The sequence below is a fragment of the Suncus etruscus genome, chromosome 6 (assembly GCF_024139225.1).
Source record: "Suncus etruscus isolate mSunEtr1 chromosome 6, mSunEtr1.pri.cur, whole genome shotgun sequence".
NCBI classification, from domain to species: Eukaryota; Metazoa; Chordata; class Mammalia; order Eulipotyphla; family Soricidae; genus Suncus; species Suncus etruscus.
The window spans coordinates 32,710,259-32,734,448 of NC_064853.1; the positions used below are offsets into that span (position 1 = coordinate 32,710,259).

Here is a 24,190-nt window from a genome sequence, read left to right on the forward strand (position 1 = left end):
GTAGGGCACTTGCCTTGTATGCTGCCAACCCGAGTTTGAACCTCTGGTACCCTTATGGCCCCTGAGCACTGCCAGAAGTGATCCCTGAGCACAGCACTGGATGCAAATACTTTATATGTATTTGGGTGTGGGGGCTGGAAGTGCTCAGGAACCACTCACAGCCAATTTGTATTTGATAGACCATATGATGCTGAATCTTCTATATCCAGATAATACACTCCTAACCTTTGAGCTCTTCATAGCCCAGTTTTTAATTCTTTTAGATTGCTTTTTGTCTAATGTGACTTCATATTTCTAAATAATTGTTCTTTCTTGATTTTTTATTTTTTATTTATTTATTTATTTTTGCTTTGGGACCACATCTGGCTATGCTCAGGGTTTACTTCTGGCTCTGTACTTAGGGATTCTTGCAGAGCTTGGACCATATGGGATGCTGGAGATATAATCTAGCTCAGTTGCTTGCAAATCAAATGCTCTATGCTCTGTACTATCGCTCTGGCCCCTGTTGTTTAATAAGTTATATATTAATCTTTTTGTCTTGTACAATCAAATGAGGCTTTATGGATTCTCCCTGAGTATTCTTTTAAAAAAATATGCTTTCTCATTTTTTATAAGATAGATAGGTTGGGGCCGGAGAGATAGAATGGAGGTAAGACATTTGCCTTGCATGCAGAAGGACAGTGGTTCGAATCCCAGCATCCCATATGGTCCCCCATGCCTGCCAGGCGCGATTTCTGAGTGTAGAGCCAGGAGTAATCCCTGAGTGCCATCGGGTGTGACCCAAAAACAGAAAAACAAACAAACAAAGATAAATAGGCTAAGAACCACAGAGATAGTACAGTGGGTAAGGTGCTTGTTCTAGGCACAGGTGACCTGGATTCAATTACCAGCCCCAAATATGGTCTCCTGAAAATGCTAAGAATGATCCTGAGCAGAGTTAGGAGTAAACCTTGAGCACTGCCAAGGCTGACCTGAAAATTGGGAGAAAAAAGAAGAAAAGAAAGGAGGAAATAGACTGAGGGAGTTAAAAATCTTTTAAGTTCTATTTTCCTTCTGATAATTCTACCTTTCAGTAATGTTCATTTCTTGCATTTTTCTGTAGGTAATCAAGAGAATCCAAACCACCTTTTTAACATCTTGCTTAGATATTTCCTCAGTCAGCTTTGTAACATTATGTTTTGTTTTGTTTTGGGGGGGCACACCCAGAGGCACTCAAGTTACTCCTGGCTCTGTGCTCAGAAATTGCTCCTGGCAGGCTCGGAAACCATATGAGATACTGGGGATCAAACCCAGCTCCCTCCCAGGTTGGCAGCATGCAAGGCAAATGCCCTGCTGCTGTGCTATCACTAAAGCTCATTTATTATGTTTTAGATGTATGATGTTGAAAATCATCATGCTCACATACTATATTAAGTTCACCATTGAAAGTTCAATTCTGTTCTCCATTATTTGTCCTCTCTTTTTTGTTTGTTTGTTTGTTTCTTGGGGTTACTCCTGGCTCTGTGCTCAGAAATCACTCTTGGCAGGCACGGGGGAACCATATGGGATGCCAGGATTTAAACCACTGTCAGTCCTGGATCGGCTTCATGCAAGTCAAACACCCTATCCCTGTGCTATCTCTCTGGCCCCTATTTGTCCTCTTTTTCCCAATTTACCCACTTTTCTTTCCCTTTGTTAACTACTAATTGGTCCTACAGTCCAAAACTTTTGTCTGTTCTCTTTTTTACAAAGTGAAAAATAATTTTTGTTTTTGTTTTTGTTTTTGGGCCACACCTGGCGGTGCTCAGGGGTTACTCCTGGCTGTCTGCTCAGAAATAGCTCCTGGCAGGCTCAGGGGACCATATGGGACACCGGGATTTGAACCAACCACATTAGGTCCTGAATCGGCTGCTGGCAAGGCAAATGCCGCTGTGCTATCTCTCCAGCCCCTACAAAATGAAATTTATTTATTTATTTGGTTTTTTTGGGCCAATCCCAGTGACACTCAAGGGTTACTCCTGGCTTTGTGCTCAGAAATCACTCCGGTTTGAGGGACCATATGGGACACCAGGGGATCGAACCGTGGTCAGTCCTAGGCTAGTGCTGGCAAGGCAGACACCTTACCACTCTGTGCCTCCGCTCGGGCTCCACAGTGAAAATTTTTAATTTAAGTTTTATTGAGGTAACATTGGCTTACAAGAGTGTGTATAAATGTTCGTATAAGTGTTGTATGTTACCATGCACATCCACCGAAGTGCCCATATCTCTTCATTACTCTTCAATGAACCCTTTAAGCAGATCCATCACCCCTTGATAATCTGAGTTAAATCGATCTAAGGGTTGTTTTTTTGGTTTTGGTTTTGGTTTTTGGGTCATACCCGAGGCACTCAGGGATTACTCCTGACTCTGTGCTCAGAAATCACTCCTGGTAGGCTCGGGATTCGAACCACCATCCTTCTGCATGCAAGGCAAATGCCCTACCTTCATGCTGTCTCTCTGTATTCCTGCTAGTACTTGTTGTTTCTGAGTTTTTTTAAATGTACCATTCTCACTTGTGTGAGATGATATCTCATTGTCATTTTGATTTACATTTCCCTTATAATGAACATTCTTTTCATGTGTCTATAGGCTATCTTTGTTTTCTTTGGAGAAGTATCTGGAACTTCTCTACATTTTTTGGGAGAGTTTTTTTGTTGTTGAATTTTGGGAGAGCTTTTGTTTTTTTTGACAGTTAAAAGAGGAGAGGAGCCCTGGAGGGGAGAGGAGGACAGGGGAAGGGGAGGGAGAAAGAGAGGGGCAGGAAGAGGGGAGAGGAGAGAAGGCAAAGGGAGGGGAGAAGAGGAGAAAGGGAGAGAGGGAGAGGAGAATGAGAGGGAGAAGAGGGGAGGAGAGGAGAGGAAAGGAGAGGACAAGGGCGAGGGCAAAGTAAAGTATATATTTTATTTCTCCTGGTGTCTGTGGCCTGCTGCTGCCACCCAGGGGTTCCAGAGAGAGGAAGAGAGAGTTAGATGGAAATTCAGCGGCCAGAATTTGGGGATTGGGGGGAAGGCCTGGGTTGGTTCAACAAAGATATAAAAGTGAATAGTTGCATACAGGCAGCATTTCTCTGGTGTTTTATCTCTGCCTCCACCCCTGCGAGACAATCGGCACTGCTCTGGTCACTATTCTGGGTCCCCCTCAACAATCCAAGTTTCTCATTTTATACTGCCATGACATGGTATGTCCAAGGGGCATGCCCAGGTTCAACAGTCATCACAGTAGGGGTATCCAAGGGGCGTATCTAAATTCACCTGCCAAGTGGAGGTATTCAAGGGGCATGTCCAAGCCCAGCTGCCATATTTCTTTCAACTGCCATATACTATCACTCCGGCTCCAAAAAAATTTTTTTTTTTTTTTTTTTTGGTTTTTGGGCCACACCCTATGACGCTCAGGGGTTACTCCTGGCTATGCGCTCAGAAGTTGCTCCTCGCTTCTTGGGGGACCATATGGGACGCCGGGGGATCGAACCGCGGTCCGTCCTAGGCTAGCGCAGGCAAGGCAGGCACCTTACCTCCAGCGCCACCGCCCGGCCCCCAAAAAAATATTTTTAATATATTTTTTTGGGCCATACCAGTGGTCTTTCATGTGACCTGCCAGTGGTCTCCAGAGCACTGTCAGGATTGATACCTGAGTACATTGCCAGGAGTAAGCCCTGAGTATTGCCAAGTATGCCCCCCCCACAAAAAAAACTTTTATTTTGAAGGGTATAATAATGTCTGAATTATACATTCATCCAGAGAAGTAGCTCCATCCCAAGGATGTTGAACTTAAGATACCATGCTTATTGCTAGCTTGAAATTGAGGCTATAAATTATACAACCAAAAAGCCAACTTTGTTTTTTTTTTTGGGTGGGGGATTTTGGGTCACATCAAGCAGCACTCAGAGGTTACTCCTGGCTCTGCACACAGAAATCATCCCTGGCAGGCTTGGGATCTGGTAATCAAACCAGGCTCCTTCCCAGGTCAGCTGCATGCAAGGCGAAACACCCTATCTCTGTACTATTGCTCTGGCCCCTCAAAGTCAAGTTTGAAAACTATTCTGGTTTGCTTAAACAGAAAATGATGTGATTGGGGCTGAAGAGATAGCATGGAGGTAAAGCTTTTGCCTTGCATGCAGAAGGAAGATGGTTCGAATCCCGGCATCCCATATGGTCCTCTGAGCCTGCCAGGAGCAATTTCTGAGCATAGAGCCAGGAGTAACCCTTGAGTGCTGCTGGATGTGACACAAAAACCAACCCCCCCAAAAAAGAAAATGTGATTAAAATTAGCAGTATCAGGGCCAGAGCCATCATGCAATGGTAGGGCATTTGCCTTGCACGCGGCTGACCCAGGATGAACCTCGGTTTGATCCCCAGCATCCCATATGGTCCCCCAATCCAGGATTAATTCCTGAGTGATAGCCAGGAGTAACCCCTGAGCATCACTGGTTGTGACCCAAAAACAAACAAACAAATTTATCAGTACCAACTGATTATGTGATATATACTGCAGGGACATATATAATCCATAATAAGATTTTCTTGTTGTTTTAGTTTGGGGCCACATCCAACTATATTCAGGGACTATTCCTGGCTCATTGATGGTACTTGGGGTACCATGCAGTGGTAGGAATCAAACCCAGGTATCCTACATGCAAAGCATGTAGCATATTACATCATCTCTCTAGCCCACTATGTTATGTTTACTTTTTTTATTCATTTTTTTTTGTTTGGGGACCACACCCATCTGTGCTCAGGGCTTACTTTTTTGAGGGGGGGAGGCTTTTTGGCTTTTTGGGCTTAAACACATGTCAAAAGAGACATATCAAAATTGTGGGTTGCTTTAATATTTTAGGGGCCTTATGGGTGTGCATCATCTTAAATCCACATTGTAAACTGGAGGAAAAATCCTGTTGGCTGCAGCAACTGCAGAAGTGGAATGACCTGGATGTCTGTCCCCTAGAGGATGGAAACTATGGCCATGAATTGCCTAACATCACCAACGCACTTTCTCAGAATGCTGATCACAGCCCAGGTAAGCCCAGAATATTTTTAGGGTTATTATGCTTAGAGCTCCAAAATGCCAGATTATTAAAAATCCTACAGCAAAAGGAGTTGACAACTTCTTAGAAGTCAGAATTGTCATCCTAATTTAAAAAGCTTGCTTTTTCTTTCTCCTTCCTCCCTCCCTCCCTCCCTCCCTTCCTTCCTTCCTTCCTTCCTTCCTTCCTTCCTTCCTTCCTTCCTTCCTTCCTTCCTTCCTTCCTTCCTTCATTCCTTCCTTCTTCTTTCCTTCCTTCCTTCCTTCCCCTTTCTTCCTTCTTCCTTCCTTTTCCTTCCTTCCTCTCCCTTCCCCTTTCTGTTTTCCCCTTCCTTCCTGTTCCTTCCCCTTTCTGTTTTCCCCTTCCTTCCTCTTCCTTCCTTTCTTCCCCTTCCTTCCTTCCGTTCTCTTCCTTTCCCTCCCTCCCTCTCTCCTTTTCTTCCTAGAAAAGAGAAGAAAGGAAAAAAAAAGCTTGTGGGTTAGAGAGGTAAGGCATTTTCTATGCATATGGCCAACCCCAATTCATATCTCCAGAATAATAATATATGGTGCCCCTGAAAATTGCCTGATGTGACCCATACTCTCACTTCCCAAATCAAATATAAAGAAAGTCCTGCATTTTTCGTTACTTTTTTAATTGCAAATCTTAAAACCAGCTTCTGTCTTTGACAATGAGGGATTCTATTTTTAGACATATCACAAGTGTCCTTACAGTGCCTAAAGTTCTAGGATCCTCTGAAAAAAAAAAAATCCTCTTTTTCCTTCAATTTCTTCATGACTAATGGTTCTTGGTCTTAGTAGGGCTGGTTTCAGCTCAGAAGATCTGAAGGAAAAGATGGGGTGGAAAGCCTGTAAAAAACACAGATTTTATAAAATTCTCTGACATTTGTCTTTTTTTTTACTTTTGTTTTCCTCAGTTTCTCTGCAGCTGATAGCTAGGGGAATCATTCTTCTAAGTTACTGTTATCATTTTAAGATAAATATGATAATAGTCATTTTATATACTATTACTTGAACTTTCTCACCTGCAGCTCTCACCATAGATCAGCATTCCCCTCATTTGTATTTTATTTTTTTATTTTTTGTTCTTATGCTACATCCAGCAAGGATTGGGCCTTCCTGGTGACGCTCAGGGGACCAATTGGGTTGCTGGAGATCAAACCTGGGTTGGCCACATGTAAGGCAGGCATCCTACTTATTATACTGTACTATCTATCCAGCCCCTCACATCAGTTTAAGGTAATGTAATTGAATTGATTTTTAGCCCATTGACAGCTTTTATTGGTAGAATATTTTATCATACATTCATTTTTACACGCAGTCATTTTTTGTGAGAAATCTATTGGTAGTTTTTATTCTTAAGGAGGAAATTGTCCAAATTATTGCTCTTTCTTTGTCATAATTGTCAATATATTTCATATATCTAAGGTAATGACTATAATTTTGCTGCTTCTTTAAGTCCCCTTTTACTGGTACTCTCAAACCTTCACAATACAGAAAGTTATCCTTTTTGTGTTGACTGTGGATTATCATAGAGAGATTAAATGTATATACAATTCCTCCAGTCTAACTGTTTCTCTCTTGTCATAATACATTGGTTATTCATTGTTACAAGTTCTCCTTTCAGGATAATGCTTTATTAGTAGTCTTCTTGTTTATACTTCATATCTTTTCTTTGGTGCCAGTGAATGAGTAGCAATCCTATTTATTCTTCATTGCTTTTGGGGGGGGGGGCACACCCACAGTGCTCAGGGGTTACTCCTGGCTCTGTGCTCAGAAATTGTTCCTGGGGGGAAAAAAAAAGAAAGAATTAGTTCCTAGCAGGCTCGGGGGACCATATGGGATGCCAGGAATTCAACCTGGGTCCATCCTGGGTTGGCCTTGTGCAAGGCATATGCCCTACCTCTATGCTATTGCTCTAATCCAATCAGTGTTATTATTTTTTGGGGGGGGGAGCCATGCCTGGTGATGCTCAGGAGTTACTCCTGGCTATGCGTTCAGAAATCACTCCTGGCTAGGGGGACCATATGGGATGCTGGGGATCGAACCGGGATCTGTCCTGGGTCAGCCGTGTACAAGGCAAGCGCCTTACCATGTGCTATTGCTCCGGCCCTCCCTTCAGTGTATCTCTCTTTATATTTTTTCTTCCTCCTTCCTAAAATACTCCTGATTTTTGTGCCTTCAAAATATATTTTCTTCTACCCTCCTAGTTTTGGTTATTTGTAGATCTCTAGGTCAATCCCTCTTATTCCTTGAAGATTCTGACTATTGCTTGATAACATTATTCTCTCTGACAGTACCCATCCTAACTCTTGATAATTTAAGTAGCCATGTAGATGATCCTTTCAATATTTTATCCTTTTTGACCTCATATCCTTCAGTAGTCTTATCTAGTAAAATTGCCATAAGTTAGCTATAAAAGGTCTAAAGATCAAATCTTAAACCCTGTCATTACCAATAACTATACCTTCTTCATAATCTCAGTTTCAAGCAGTTTTGACTACTACCTTCAGTCTTGGTGGCTTATTTTCTTCTCAATATCAAGCAACCCTAATTACCACCACCAATCTTACCAGCTTATTTTCTTTAGTAACCCAATTCTAACAATTCTTTGACCCACCAGGAAATTTCTTTCCTGTTCTTTCTCTTCATACTCATTTTCCTTCTTGTCCAGTTTAGATTATTTAATATACTATTATAAAACTCCCTTGCATACATACTTAATTCCCCTTTTCCTTTGTTATATTCATGTAGCAAAACTTTATCCTGTATTTCTGTCTAACTTCTCAGTGCTCACGCTGCACAGCTGGTGGGGAGAAACCAGCTATCAACTATGATAACTGGATTTACTTAAGTTTTAACTGCTGATATCAAGTGGGTGGGTCTCTAATACTGTCCAGATACTTACTACATTTCCCCAACCTGTACTTTTTATACTTTATAAATTACTATTTACCATATTTCTTTTTTTTTTTTTTTTTTTTTTTTTTTTTTTTTTTGGTTTTTGGGCCACACCCGGTGACGCTCAGGGGTTACTCCTGGCTATGCGCTCAGAAGTCGCTCCTGGCTTGGGGGACCATATGGGACGCCGGGGGATCGAACCGCGGTCCGTCTCCTAGGCTAGCGCAGGTAAGGCAGGCACCTTACCTCCAGCGCCACCGCCCGGCCCCTATTTACCATATTTCATGTTAAACTTTATATGATTCTTCTTGTTTTCTGTTCACTGAGAATATAGATGCAATCAAAAGAGAATTTCCAAAACTATATGACCACATCTGCCTTTTTCTCCATACATCTATTCTGTCTCATTCTGGTTTTGTTTATGTATCCAATCTCAAGTCTTTTTATTCCCTTGTAATTCCTTTTTTATTTATTTATTTTTGCTTTGGGGCCACACCCTGTGATGCTCAGGGGTTACTCCTAGCTGTGTGCTCAGAAATCACTTCCTGGCTTGGGGGACCATATGGGGACCTTGCCATGTGCAAGGCAAGCGCCCTACCACTGTGCTATTGCTCTGGCCCCAATTCCTTTTTTTTTTTTTTTTTTTTTTTTTTTTTTTTTTTGGTTTTTTGGGTCACACCCGGCATCGCTCAGGGGTTACTCCTGGCTCTATGCTCAGAATATCGCTCCTGGCAGGCTCGGGGGACTATTTGGGACACCGGGATTTGAACCGATGACCTTCTGCATGAAAGGCAAACGCCTTACCCTCCATGCTATCTCTCCGGCCCCCCCCCTTTTTTTTTAAAGCCTAGGACATTACCCAGAAATTTCCTATCCCCTGCACACAAAAATTTTTGTGGATTATTACTGTAAAATCATACTGTTTTGTCAGTCCTTCGACAACATAAAGCACTCTTGTGGTTCTTTCACATGACTCACTGGCCAGCACCCTCTTTGAGAAAATAGAAATAAATAGGGCCCGGAGAGATATAGCACAGCGGTGTTTGCCTTGCAAGCAGCCAATCCAGGACTAAAGGTGGTTGGTTCGAATCCCGGTGTCCCATATGGTCCCCTGTGCCTGCCAGGAGCTATTTCTGAGCAGACAGCCAGGAGTAACCCCTGAGCACCACCAGGTGTGACCCAAAAAATATATATATAAATATAAAATTAAGAGAATTCAAAAAAATATAAAGCTCTATTCTCCCTTGAACTCATTCCAGCCAGGCTTTTGCTCCCTATTATTGAAATAGTTATTGTAGGGGCTGAAGCAGTGGCACAAGCTGTAGAGTGTTTGCCTTGCATGTGCTAACCTAGGCTGGACCGCAGTTTAGTCCTCCAGTGTCCCATATGGTCCCCCAAGCCAGGAGCGATTTCTGAGTGCATAGCCAGGAGTAACCCCTGAGCTTTACCGGGTGTGGCCCAAAAAGCAAAAAGAAAAGAAAAGATTAGAATTTTTCTTCTTTGCTCTTGGTATTTTTGTTTGGGGGCCATACCTGCGGCATTTAGGTGTTAACTCCTGGCAGGCTTGGGGGACCTTATGGGATGCTGGGGATTGAACCTAGGTCTGTTCAAGTCAGCCATGTACAAGGCAAATGCCTTGTCACTGCTATTGCTTCAGCCCCTGAATTGATTGCTCTTCTTTTCTTTCTCTCACCTCATATCTAAAAATCACCTGTTCTTATCACCACCACTTTGTACTCTTGCCAAATTATTCTTTTCCTCTAATGTCTGCAGTATCCATCCAACTGCTTATCTACCTGTGTCTATACAGCCTGTAATCCGCTCTGAATGTAATTGCCAGTTATTCTTTTAACATGAAACTCAAATCACATATCTTTAACATTTCAAAGGTTGTAAGTGGCGTTTCATCTTATTCAAAGTGTCATAACTATTGGACTGGAGAGATAGTTCAGTGGGGAGGAAGCTTGCCTTATAAGCAGCTGACCTAGGTCCATTCTCTGGCATCCCATATGGTCTCTTTAGCCTGCCAGTAGTGATTTCTGAATGCAGAGTTAGGAGTAATCTCTGAGCATCACCAAATGTGACACCCCCCCCAAAAAAAAGAGAGATCTTTCACTCTTGGTCTATAAGGCCATAGTTGCTCATTTATTCAAGTGCACAGGCCTCTCTACTGCCTTTGCCTTTAAGCACTCGAGATAGGTTCACACATATGGATCTTAGCACTCTTAGTGCTTAGTTCTTCTTGTATGAAATATTCTTTACTATGTTATCTTTAAGTTTACCCTTCAGTTCCTGGACTTTTTTGTTAGTAGAGATCATTAGTTGGCATTCATAATTTCGAATTCAATGAGTTAAAAAACATATTAGGAGTCTAATTCCACTATGGGCTGAGCAGACAAGCAATTCAGTATGAAAGGGGCTTAGACATAACCAGTAAAAGTTTCAATATATTTATATTGAGGGGACAACATGAAGTAGAAACAATATTAGTAAATAATATCAGTGCTATTCTATTGAAATATTAGGAACTCATTTGTTATGGAATATAGCAATTTCTGAAGATCTGACTTAATTCTGAAAAATTCAGCTGAATGGATGAATATGTTTATTTTATCTTAGTTTGAACCTTAGGATTTTTTTGAATAGGCTCAAGTGATGTACAGCTCATTTGGGAATCTCTGGAGACCTCTTTATTGCACTTCAGTTTTTGATCCCAAGGTAATTTTAATTAAACCACCTTAAATCTGGTGAAGTCAGTTAAATTATTCTTTGTTTTTTTTGGGTTTTTTTTTTTTTTTGTGGGTTTTTTTTGTGTGTGTGTGTGTGGTTTTTGGGTCACACCTGGCAGTGCTCAGGGGTTATTCCTGGCTCCAGGCTCAGAAATTGCTCCTGGCAGGCACGGGGGACCATATGGGGCGCCGGGATTCGAACCGATAACCTCCTGCATGAAGGGCAAATGCCTTACCTCCGTGCTATCTCTCCGGCTCCAGTTAAATTATTCTTTTTTTTTTTTTTTTTTTTTTTTTTGTGGTTTTTGGGTCACACCCGGCAGTGCTCAGGGATTATTCCTGGCTCCAGGCTCAGAAATTGTTCCTGGCAGGCACGGGGGACCATATGGGACGCCGGGATTTGAACCGATGACCTCCTGCATGAAAGGCAAACGCCTTACCTCCATGCTATCTCTCCGGCCCCAGTTAAATTATTCTTAATGTTTTCCCTTAAATGTCATTTTGGTCAATCCCTTTTTTTTTTTTTTTTGGTTTTTGGTTTTTGGGCCATACCCAGCGGTTCTCAGGGGTTACTCCTGGCTGTCTGCTCAGAAATAGCTCCTGGCAGGCACGGGGGACCATATGGGACACCAGGATTCAAACCAACCACCTTTGGTCCTGGATCGGCTGCTTGAAAGGCAAACGCCGCTGTGCTATCTCTCCAGGCCCTGGTCAGTCCTTCTATACAAAAATTTATTTCATTTGATCTTCCTACCACCTTTAAAAATTTAACCTATAGGAGGGCCAGGGATATAATATAGGAGATAAGGCACTTTCCTTGCATGCAAAACTCCATATTAATCCCTGGCATTGCTTATGGTCCCTTGAGCACTTCAAAGATCATATTAGCACAAAGCCAGAACTATCCCCAGAGCACTGCAAGGTATGGCCCCAAAACAAACAAAATTATTCCACTGAGAATAATGGAGAAATAACTGAGTGACTGGGGCACATGCTTTTGCATGCAGAAGGACTGGAGTTATTTCCCAGCATCACATGACATACCAACAGGAATGACTTCAGAGTATTGAGCCAGAGTAACTTATTTTTTCACTTTCCAGAAGCCTTTTTCCTGAAGAGAGATGGCATGCTAATGCTCCACTGAGAAGAGAAAAACAAATGACTTTTTCCAGCACCATTTTTCTTAATTGGAGAACAAGGCTAGTGTGACAAGATACCACAATATCTTTTATTTTCCCAAACCTTTTTTTGTTTTTGGGTCACATCTAGTGGTTATGCCTGCCTCTTTGCTTAGGATTTACTCTTGGTGGTGCTTGGGAGACCATATAGGATGCTGGGATTAAACCCGGGTCAACCATGTGCAAGGTAAATGCCCTATGTCTTTATTATCACTCCGGCCCCTTTTTCTTTTTTCCAATCTCAATACGAATTTTATTTAAGTACTTAATCTGATAAGTGTCATGCTCCGTTTATTGATTGACCAGGGAAATCTAATTGCTTCTGTTCTCTGACTTCTATAGAAGCTGTTGATATCCTCATAACCTGACAGTTAAGCTAAGCTACCCTCTTCTTTCATGTGATTCTGGATCTTAGAATTTGAAAGATAGTGTAGATCTCTACAGAATGATTCTTTTCATAGAGGGCACAAGTGCACTAAAAGCTATCCATAAAGAGGCAGCACAGCAAATACCCAGATGGCAGACTAGTTGCTCTCACTAACATATACTATTTATTTTTCTCCTATCCTTCAACCTGAAGAAAACATGAGTTAGCACTTCAGACTACCCATCATTAAACTGCTTCATTTCTTTGTTTCCCCAGACTCTTTATCCAGACCAAAACGAACAGTGTTCACTAGAGCCATCGAGGGCCGTGAATTGCACTGGCAGGACAGCCACTTACAGCGAATAATCAGCAGTGATATATATACAGCTCCTGCCTGCCAGCGGGAAAGTGAGAGACTACTCTTTAATTCCCAAGGCCAGCCGTTGTGGCTTGGTAAGTGTACATAACCATCTCCACTTTTAAGGATTTCAGAGCTCTGGTGGTAAAGCATTTGTCTTCCATGTGTGAAGACAAACATTGTCTTGCATGGGTTTAGTTCCCAGCACCACCAGAGAGAGACAGGGAATTTCAAAGCACAAACTTACCTCATGACAGGCTTGAATTATCTTCATAGATACCACTAACACAAATGCAGTTGGTTGGTTATTATTTTTGTTTGGGGGCCACATGGCCACAGAAGTGCCCATGGGCTACTTCTGGTATGTTACTTATAGTTAGCTCCCAGTGGTGCTCAGGGAACCAGGCAGAAACAGAAACAGAAACTGAACCTAATGCTTTTTCCCTATCTCCCTGACCCCACAACTGCTATATGATCTGAACCTTATCCAAGCATAGGATGCTCTCATTGAGTTGTCTGTCTTTGGCCCTATATTTTTATGTAATTTCTGTAATTTTTATGTTTGAAATAAATATTAAATGAGTTATCTCTTTGAAATAAATTTTAAACTATAAATACATTATGTTCTTGTCCAGTATAAGCTTTTGGTGTCTATCTTCCATTATCCCCAAAGTACAAATTTCTTACTGTAGCATTTTGGGTTTTGTTTTTGTTTTTTGGTTTTTGGCCCACACTCAGCAGAGCTCAGGGGTTACTCGTGGCTATGGGACGCTGGAATTTGAACCAACCACGTTAGGTCCTGGATCCGCTGCTTGCAAGGCAAACACCGCTGTGCTATCTCTGGCCCGCATTTTTTTTTTATGTATAACCAAACAAAACCTAATTTCCATATTCTAAGGATGCTATATATTTTATTTATAAATACGTTTGTTTATATACCTTAGTCTCTATATTCTCTTTTCTGGGAATGTCTTTCATATTTGTATACCTGTTATAATCTTGCATGTCCTATAATGGTACTTATTTTCTCTTTAAGTAACTATCGTTTCATTTCTTTGTAACTATTTTTTTTTGGGCCACACCCAGCGATGCTCAGGGATTATTCCTGGCTGTCTGCTCAGAAATAGTTCCTGGCAGGCACAGGGGACCATATGGGACACCGGGATTCGAACCAACCACCTTTGGTCCTGGATCAGCTGCTTGCAAGGCAAATGCCGCTGTGCTATCTCTCTGGGCCTTCTTTGTAACTATTTTATAAAGATCTGTTTCTGTATAATTTGTGAGGTCTTAAAGGAGTAAGTCCTTTCCCTTTAAAAAGTTGCTTAAGCGGGGGCCGGGCGGTGGCGCTCGAGGTAAGGTGCCTGCCTTACCTGCGCTAGCCTAGGAGACGGACCGCGGTTCGATCCCCCGGCGTCCCATATGGTCCCCCAAGCCAGTAGCGACTTCTGAGCGCATAGCCAGGAGTAACCCCTGAGCGTCACCGGGTGTGGCCCAAAAACCAAAAAAAAAAAAAAAAAAAAAAAAAAAAAGTTGCTTAAGCATGGGGCCAGAGCTATAGCACAGTGGTAGAGCATTTGCTTTGCACACAGCCGACCTGGGATGAACCCGGGTTCGAGCCCCAGCATCTTATGGTCCCTCAGCCTTCAGGAGTGATTTCTGAGCACAGAGCCAGGAGTAACCCCTGAGCACAATAGATGTGGCCCAAAACCCCCAAAAAAGTTGCTTAGGCTTCTCTCTGTCTCTCTCTTTCCCTCTCTCTCCCACTTCCCTCATTAGAAGTGTAGTTTTTCTCGAACCCATTGTCAGAAAATAGGCAATCCAGAGTGATACAAACTTTTAGATTTATTATTATGAATATATTTCTCATAAGCAGAAAGCCCATAAAACTTTGGGGCCGAAGCAATAGCACAGCTATAGAACATTTTTTTGCCTTGCAGGTGGTTGATCTGGGTTCCACCCCCACATCCTATATGGTCCCCTCAGCCTGCAGGAGTGATTTCTGAGTGTAGAGCCAGGAGTAACCCTTGAGAACAAAGGGTGTGGCCCCCAAAACAAAAAATGTTTAGGTCTTTTTCTGGGGGCCCTGGAGCAATAATGGCACAGCGGGTAGGTAGGGCATTTGCCTTGGACTCAAGATGACCCAGGCTCACTCCCCGGCATCACATATGCTCCCCTAAACCTACCAGAAGTAGTTTCTGAGTGCAGAACTAGGAGTAACCCCTGATTGCCACTGGGTGTCCCCCCTCCCACAAAATACAAAAATAAAACAACAAAGTTTCAATCTCTGTAGGAAGTTGCTTAATTAAATTTTTCTTCAATATTTTTACTGAAGAGAACTTTTCAGCAATGTTTTGCTTTTAAGAAAACAGGTCTCTGGGGCTGGCGTGATAGTACAAAGGATAGGACATTTGCCTTGCGTGCAGCTGACCTGCATTTGATTCCTAGCATCCCATATGTTCCCCTGAGTCTGCCAGGAGTGATTCCTGAGCACAGAGCCAGGAGTAACACCTGAGTGTGTGTGTGTGTGTCCGACAGGTGTGGCCCAAAAACAAAAACAACAAAAAAGTTTTGGCTTTTTTCTACTCTGGAAAAGCCAGATTCTCTCTCTTTCTCTCTTCCCCTTCCCCCCTTCTCTCTCTCTCTCTCTCTCTCTCTCTCTCTCTCTCTCTCTCTCTCTCTCTCTCTCTCTCTCTCTCTCTCTCTCTCTCTCTCTCTCTCACACACACACACACACACACACACACACACAGACACACACATTTCTCTTAAGTAAATTTCCTCAAATTAAACCATTTATTTCATTTCAAAAGTTAACTACCTCCACTGGATCCCTATTGTTATTTTTCACCAAGGAGTATTACATTCATTCTAGTTGTGCATGCCTTAGTATATACAGTACACTGCTGAGACTTAAAATAGCTCTTTGAATGTAGTATTTGCAGCTTTCTCAATTTTATATTTTAAAAAGATAAAACTAGTACATAATAGATGTCCAGTTGAATTTAAAGAAGTGAATGAATAGATTCCTTTTGCAAGCAGGGTTTCTTTTTTATTTAACTTAATCAAAATATTTCCTTTCCACCTGGTAGAGCATGTGCCTACAGCTTGTGCTCGAGTTGATGCTTTGCGTTCCCATGGTTATCCAAAGGAGGCCCTCAGACTCACTGTAGCCATCATCAATACTCTGAGGTTACAGCAACAGCGGCAGCTGGAAATTTATAAGCATCAGAAAAAAGGTACAGTGATTGCAAGCCATCTTAACTCCCTCGAATGAGGCTGATAAGACTCCTTTGTGCTTACAAGACTTAGTAGTTAATTTTCATTAAATTCTGTAGAACAGCAGGGGTTAGAGGATTCTAGTACATTTTACCTGCTGTGTGAACAACCTCATTTGTCCTTAACAAATTTCAGATATTTATGTATTTGTTTGTTTGTTTATTTTTATTTGGTTTTTGTGTCACACCTGGCAGCGCTCAGGGGCTACTCCTGGCTCTACACTCAGAAATTGCTCCTGGCAGGCTCGGGGGAACATATTGGATGCTGGGATTTGAACCACAGTCCTTCTGCATGCAAGGCAAATGCCTTACCTCCATGCTATCTCTTCGCCCCTATATTTTAAACTTGATTGATTGATTGATTGATTGCCTCTGGCAGGCTTGGGGACCATATAGGTTCCAGGAATAAAACCGCCCCCATCCCTGGGGTTAGCCACATGCAAGGCAAATGCCCTACCACTGTGTTATCTCTCTAGGCCCCATAAATTCCAGATATTTTTTTTTACTCTTTTTTGTGGCGGGGTCGGGTGGGGGGGCACACCTGGTGACGCTTCATGGTTACTCCTGGCTCTGTGCTCAGAAATTGCTCCTAGCTCGGGGGACCATATGGGACACTGGGGATTGAACCCAGGTTCGTCTTGAGTCGGCTGCATGCATGCAAGGCAAATGCCCTACCACTGCTCCAGCCCCAATCTCAGATATTTTTACCTGTAAAGAATTAGTAATGCTGGCTAGATTCTCTCATAGAATAATTGGAAGGTCTTCCAAGATCTAGTATGAGAAGACCATTTTTAAACCATAAAACTGTTTCTGTGTATGTTGTTTCCAACAAATAACTAGAAACAGACTACATAATGAACCTGTGGTCATTTCTTTAAACTCAAAAGACAATGTGGAGAAAATGTTCTTGAATTTAAGCCCTGGAAGACAGATCCAGAGGCTAGGCAGGGAGATGGAGAGCAGTGTATCTTTCTGACTAACACTTTGCTTGTTTCCAGAACTGTTGCAAAGAGGCACCACAACCATCACAAACCTGGAAGGCTGGGTGGGCCACCCACTGGATCCCATTGGCTGTCTGTTCCTCACTTTGACTGAGGCCTGCTGCCTGAATGACGATGGCTATTTGGAAATGTCAGGTACAGGAGTTAGCTTGAGACAAGCCAGAAAGAACTTCCCTTGGTAGCCCATTCCTCCTTACTATACACTTTTATGCACCTGGAAACTTTTCTTTTCTTTCCTCTTATCCAAACCAGACCTCCCCAAAGGCTCTTTAGACTTCTTTATTTTACCTCTTTTACAGTGGGGAACTGCTCTGCCCTGTCCTATTGCCCCTTTTTACCTTTATAGTCACTCTTTGCTTCTCTCACTCCCTACCATGAATGCCTGAAGAGTATGTGAGCCCATAGGAATAAAACTTGAGGAATATAAGAAATCAGAGCTCGGCTGGTTCGATGGCAGTGGTTTATCAGAACTTATTAACATTAGTATCACAAAAGTCGGTATATAACCCTCACACACTGCTCAATTTGACTGGCTTAAAAAAAAAATCAGGGGCCGGAGAGATAGCATGGAGGTAAGGCGTTTGCCTTTCATGCAGGAGGTCATCGGTTCGAATCCCGGCGTCCCATATGGTCCCCTGTGCCTGCCAGGAGCAATTTCTGAGCATGGAGCCAGGAATAACCCCTGAGCACTGCCGGGTGTGACACAAAAAAAAAAAACACACAAAAAAAAAATCAGAGCCCAAGACCTCACGGTCAGTTGGTATGTGCAAGATTACCTATCAAAATTATATGTATCTCCCTTGGGCCGATATGGGCAGAACACTTACCTTGTGTGCATCCAACCTGGGTTTGATCCCCAGCATCCCATAGCCCCACCAGGAATGATCTTTGCACACAGAACCATGAATAAGCCCTGAGCACTGCTAGGTGGGATACAAAAGCAAAACAAACAAAAATGTATAAATATTTTTTGTATTTGCATAGTCCGCTCATATTCCCTTTGAGTCATCTTATGATGGTTTTGTTCCAATTTACAAAAAGAGGAAAATAATTTAGCATATCTCAAAGTAGCAAGGTATATATACATATATATAAATGTATTTAGTACACTGCATTGCAGTTTGTTTGCAATTGGGTCTTATAAACTGTCATCTCTTTTATATAATTTCAATAAGAAATTATGACATACTAGGGGCCAGAACGATGGCGCAGTGGTAGGGCGTTTGCTTTGCACGTGGCTGACCCAGGACAGACCTGGTTTGATCCCTGGCATTCCATATGCCCTCCCCACCAAAGCAAGAAGCGATTTCTGAGTGCCAGGAGTAACCCCTGAGTGTCACCAGCTGTGGCCCAAAAGCCAAAAACCAGGAAAAAAAAAAGAAATTATGACATGCTTATTGTGATCCCAGCACATAGTGTAATACTTCCATTTAATAATATTCATTAAAATTTTACCAGATGCTTGAGGGAGGTAAATGCCAAGACTTGGACTGTTTTTATTGTTGAAGGACATTCTGAGCAGCATCAGAGGATCTGAACCACTCCTGGCATAACTCAATCCAGTTATGTGCTGACTGGAATGTTCAAAGTTCACTGGTGAAGCAGTGCTACTCAGCCCTCCTGGTGCCTCCAAGGCCACACCTATAGTGTTGATGTTACCATACAGTGCTTCTGGGGATGAAACTCAAATCTACCATTTGCACTACAGTCCTTTAAGCTTTCTCCCCAGACCTAAATTTTGCTCTTTGCCTGAAAATTTGAACTAAAAAATGGAGCATACTAATAGCATAGGAATGTAAAGTGTGATAGTTTAACTAGAAGGATGTGGTATCTCTAGGTATATATACAACAGTTGGCCCTAATCCAAGGTGGAGGCTCTTGTGTTCTCCTGCAAAGGCAATCATCCCTTTTGGTCTGTTTCATCTGCCAGGTGGCATATCTTGAAAACCAAAGGTCACACTTGAAAATAATCTGTCACTGATACTCACACAGCTCCTTCTATATACTAAGTCCTGGAGACACTTAGGACAAAAGATAAAGCCTCTGGGACTGCAGTGATACCACCATAGTCTGATCCACTAGACTTGGGTTTGATCTATGAAGCCACGTAGATTTCAAGCATCACTGGGTGTAGTCCTGGGACATAAAAACACTGCAGGACCCTAAGCAACACCACATCCTCAGGTCCCCACACTGAACCACTGGCTCAATTGGCCAGGCCTTCTGACTACCACTGAGATTGCTACCTCAATCCCCTAAGAAATGGAGTTTTTTTCCTTTCAGCTCACATTCCAGTGAAAGATACAGGCATAAAATATAATATGCTAACAGAAGATTAGTTTAAGGTTAGGGGCATATTTTAGGACCACACCCAGAAATGCCCAGGGCTTGTTCCTGGCTTTGCACTCAGGAATTACTTCTGGTGGGGCTCCAGGGACCATCTGGGATGCTGGTGATCAAACCAGGGTCAGCTGCATGTAAGGCAAGGAACGTATCTCCTCTACCATTGCTCTAGCTCTTAATACAAGATTTCATATTTCCCTAACTGGCCTAACAAATTTATGTATAGGAAGGAGTTACAAATTATTGTATCTCTGTGTAACTTTCTTCAGTATATTTTCCATATCGCATTGGGATTGCAACTCATCTTCTTTCTGATAGCGGTTGACCAAGTTGTAACCCAAAGTGGGGGTGCAAAAGGAGTAGAATAATCTACCTAAGAAATCTGGTGCCCTGTTGTCTTCAGATATGAATGAAAGCAGAGCACCTGTGTATCAGCATGTACCTGTGACTCCAGACTGCAGCAGTGAATCCTACCTGTCATTGGCCCTGGAAGTGGCTCTGATGGGGATGGGTCAACAGAGAGTGATGCCTGAGGGCCTCTATACACAGGACAAAGTTTGTCGTAATGAGGAACAACTCCTAAGTAGACTTCAAGAGCTGCAGCTGGACAATGAGCTAGTGCAAACACTGAAGAAACAGTGCATCTTACTACTGGAAGGTAAGAGAATAATGGAACAGTTAGCACACTTTCTTGTTTCCCTTCTAGTAGAGCAGGGATATCTTTGACATTAAAGTGTGGTGAAAGTTTCTGTAGCTAATAAACATATAAACTCCTCAGCTTCAAATACATTGCTAGTAAATAGAAACATAGAGATAAATAACTTGCTCACTTATTTTTTTTCCTGCAGGAGGACCCTTTAGTGGACTGGGTGAAGTCATTCATCGAGAGAGTGTTCCCATGCATACTTTTGCTAAGTATTTGTTCTCTGCTCTGCTGCCTCACGACCCCGACCTGTCCTATAAGTTAGCCTTACGTGCCATGAGGTGGGTAGCCCTTTCCCAGTCCAATGGTTTCACTAAGTCAGAAGTTACCAGTGATCTTTTTCTTTGCTTAAGCACTTCTTTTCTGTCTTCATTTATACTATTGAACCTACCACAAAATATGCCCTAAGTGATCTAGAATTACTGTTGAGTAGCTTGCTGATAACCCTCTTCACTGCTAGCTATGTCTTGATGAATTGTCTGAAAATCCAGAGTTTCTTTTCTTCTTTTCTTTCCTCTTCTTTTCCTTTCTGTTTCATTCTTAGTTTTTGTACCATGCTGTTCTCTGGGACCATGTAATGCTGGGGAATCAAACCCAGACTTCCATCATGCAAAGCATGCACACTAACTCTCTGAGCTATCTCCCTGGCACCAGTTCTTGAGCTTTTAGTTGATGTAAGAACCCAAGATCCAAATATGTTTGAGGTAATAGAGCTCATCTACTTCCTTAGCCAGTTAAGTAACTTCAGAATGGCTTTAAGCCTTTCTGCAGCTCAGCTAAGTCATGGTTCTTAGGCACTGGTCACCAGACTTAACTGGAAAAGATAAAAAGTATGTTTTTACCAAGACACTGGGAACAATAGGTACAGCCACTTGTTTCCAGAGTGAAAGAGGATTCTTGATTCAGGAAGGTTGATCTCTAGAACATAACAGACCATACAGAAAGGTCACAGCTGTAAGGTTTCTTGCCACAAATTTCCCCTAACTTGAAAAAGAAATGTAATTGTATGGCTCTTAAACCGTCTTTTTTTTTTTTTTTTTTTTTTTTGGTTTTTGGGCCACACCCAGCGGTGCTCAGGGGTTATTCCTGGCTATTTGCTGAGAAATAGCTCCTGGCAGGCACAGGGGACCATATGGGACACCAGGATTCAAACCAACCACCTTTGGTCCTGGATCGGCTGCTTGCAAGGCAAACGCCGCTGTGCTATCTCTCCGGGCCCTTACCGTCTTTCTGATCCATTAAACTTTCATCTGATAGTGAGTTCCACAAATACCCAGGCACTTACTTTATAAAGACCACTTTATCCTAGGTTTTAAAACCTTAAGTGTGGGGCTACAGAGATAGCATGGAGGTAAGGCATTTGTGTTGTGTGCAGAAGGTTGGTGGTTTGAATCCCGGCATCCCATATGGTTTCCCGTGTCTGCCAGGAGCGATTTCTGAGCATAGAGCCAGGAGGAACCCCTGAGCTTTGCTAGGTGTGACCCAAAAACAAAACAAAAAACCCCTTAAGTGTAATTAAACAAGGTTCTCCAAAGCAATGTTTCTTTTTTCTGACCATGGTCCTCTTCTGACTTTTTTTTCCTCTGTAGCTTACCCCTTTTTTTACATCTTGGCTCCCTAGTCTCATACCCCCAGCTCTTTTACATAGCTTTCACCTATAGCCCCTTAAATTACCTTAGAGGAGGGGGCCAGAGAGATGGCATAGCAGTAGGGTGTTTGCCTTGCACCCTACCAACCCAGGACAGACCCGGGTTTGAATCCCGCATCCTATATGGTCCCCCAAGCCTGCCAGGAACGATTTCTGGCCACTGAGCCAGGAAAAACCACTGAGCACAGTTAGGTGTACCCCCCCAAATACACTAGAGGCCCTCTCAGGCCATGTTGTGCACCCCCTTGAAAGAATGTTGTTCTAAAGAACAAGAGGCTCAGAATGTCAATGGTCTGGATGGTGGCTGATAACTCTCCCTGGGTCTTCTAGGTTACCTGTTCTAGAAAACTCAGCTTCTGCAGGCGACACTCCCCACCCTCACCACATGGTGTCTGTGGTGCCCACTCGTTATCCTCGCTGGTTCACGCTTGGACACTTGGAATCTCAGCAGTGTGAACTGGCCTCCACTATGCTGACTGCTGCCAAAGGTGAGCATATCCGTAGGCTCCAGTACTCTCCCTAGGCCTGCCTACTCATGGCCTCTGGAAAGCCAGGTCTACGGTCTCCTAAAGTAACAAAACCATCTTCCCTTAGCTAGTTAAAGTGATCATGAGCCTTGCTTTGATTGTTACCATTAGGTTAAGTATGTGGATTCAAGCTTAAGTTTTCTTTATTTACTAATTTACTAAATATATAGAACAAAATCATTTTAAATTTAATTTATAAATTTAATGTTCAGTGATTAAATCACTTCATAAGCCTCAGTTTCCAAATCTACAAAACGAAGATTATTTCAATGCCCTTTCAGCATTCAAGGAGGATTCTATGAAGAGATGACCAAGTTACTATGGTTATATTATGTAGTAACTTTAGTTACCTCCACAGTTAGGAATGTGCTTTTTCTAAGGCCACTTGTCAGCAAATAGGCATCTCAGAGTGATACAAGCTTTTAAGTTTACTTAGTCTTAAATAGTCATGCAGTATTCACCACAAAGAGAAGTGAAATACATTTCTAAGAAGCTCTGGGGAAAAAAACTAGCTGTCATGAACCATGAGTACATTTCTCATAAGCAGAAAGGAAGCACATAGATAACTAGAACTTTTTATTAAAAAAAAGTCTAGGGCTGGGGCCAAAATGATAGCAGAGTGTAGGGTGTTTGCCTTGCATGCAGCTGACTCGGATTTAGTCTCCGGCATCTCATATGGTCCCGTGAGCCTGCCACTTGCGCCACAACCGGTGACGCTCAGGGATTACTCCTGGCTGTGCACTCAGAAATTGCTCCTGGCTCAGGGGACCATATGGGATGCTGGGGAACGAACCCAGGTCTGTCCTTCGTCAGCCGTGCAAGGCAAATGCCCTCCCTCTGTGCTATTGCTCCAGCCCCTCCCCACTACTTTGTTAAAGAGGCTTTCTATTTTTTTTTTTTTGGTAATGGAATTATTGAAAAAAACTTTATTAAAAGAAATTTTGTGGCCTGGCTTTAGCTCAGCAGTTACCTCGCAGTCACAAAGCTTTGCTTTGGAACCAATCACCTCTGGTGGTTTGAATCCTGCGGATGCTTTCCAGTTCTTTTTTTGTTCTTTTTTTTTAATTATTTATTTTAATTATGAGAACAATGATGGAAGAAAGAGGACAAGGTAAAGTTACCGTGGAAGGACAATCACCAATAAACAGAGTTCTCAGAAGAAATCCCGTTGCTGACACCTTAATTTTGAACATACAGTCAAGGAACATTAAGAAGAAGTAAAACAGAACCCATGTACAATTACTTTGTCCCTCAAGTCCAGATATTATAACATTTCTTAGTGGTACACAAAGCAATTTAAAGTCTAGTGCCCCCGCACGCACAATATATATTAATAGTACTTCATATCATTAAGATATGTTCTTATGTATGCAGAATGTCCATTTTGTATTCTGCTCTTTATCACACCCCTACATTTTTACTCTTTGACTCTCACCCCAAACCATCATCACCCCACATTTACCCTTTTTAACTTCAATACTGCACCATCCAAAATCACAGACCAACATGGTGCACTGGATTTAACACCCACCCAACTATTTCAAAAGCATAAAAAAAGACAAGTATGCCCTTTGAATTGTTCGTAACTATTTTCTTTGACAGCTATATCTCTTACTTAATATTCTCTTATATAGTGACGATTTCCCCTACTTTTTATCTTTTCTTCTCTTTGTGAACTGATCAATAAGGAATTTGGTGAAAGATTCCCTCAGTTTATCGCTTATGTATGAACCAACTCACGGGGATTGTTGGACTTGTTCTCACAGCCCCTATATGTACCAATAATGTCATGTGGCATTATTCCTTGTTTGCATAAGCATATTAAAATGGTGAAATTCTATACATACAAATAAGTTCTTATCTAATAGAGATAGGAACACACAAAACTTGTAGTGCAATTGGACCTTACACCCTGAACATTGACATAATGACCTGGCACAAGCCTCAGATGAATGGGCATTCTCCATTCACCCCTGAATTAGGGAAGCCACCTACGAAACATCCAACATTGTCTATAACATCACCTGGAAGCAATCCTCTACCAGGGAAGACCCTACCGCTGCTCTGACATCAACCTACTCAAAAGAGACTTCCCTTAACACTGAGAAGACTTAACAACAACA

The 24,190-nt window shown here is 42.3% G+C and overlaps 1 protein-coding gene across 1 annotated transcript in view; it reads left to right on the forward strand.

Annotated features, from left to right (window-relative positions):
* The window catches only part of ZSWIM5 (zinc finger SWIM-type containing 5), a 52,396-nt gene that overhangs the window by 15,088 nt on the left and 13,118 nt on the right, over positions 1–24,190 (forward strand). Inside the window, exons 4-10 of the mRNA XM_049775497.1 lie at positions 4,852–5,031; positions 12,489–12,665; positions 15,660–15,806; positions 16,844–16,981; positions 19,593–19,847; positions 20,038–20,173; positions 21,871–22,028. Coding sequence (XP_049631454.1) covers positions 4,852–5,031; positions 12,489–12,665; positions 15,660–15,806; positions 16,844–16,981; positions 19,593–19,847; positions 20,038–20,173; positions 21,871–22,028 — 1,191 coding nt within the window. The remainder of the gene's footprint in view (positions 1–4,851; positions 5,032–12,488; positions 12,666–15,659; positions 15,807–16,843; positions 16,982–19,592; positions 19,848–20,037; positions 20,174–21,870; positions 22,029–24,190) is intronic.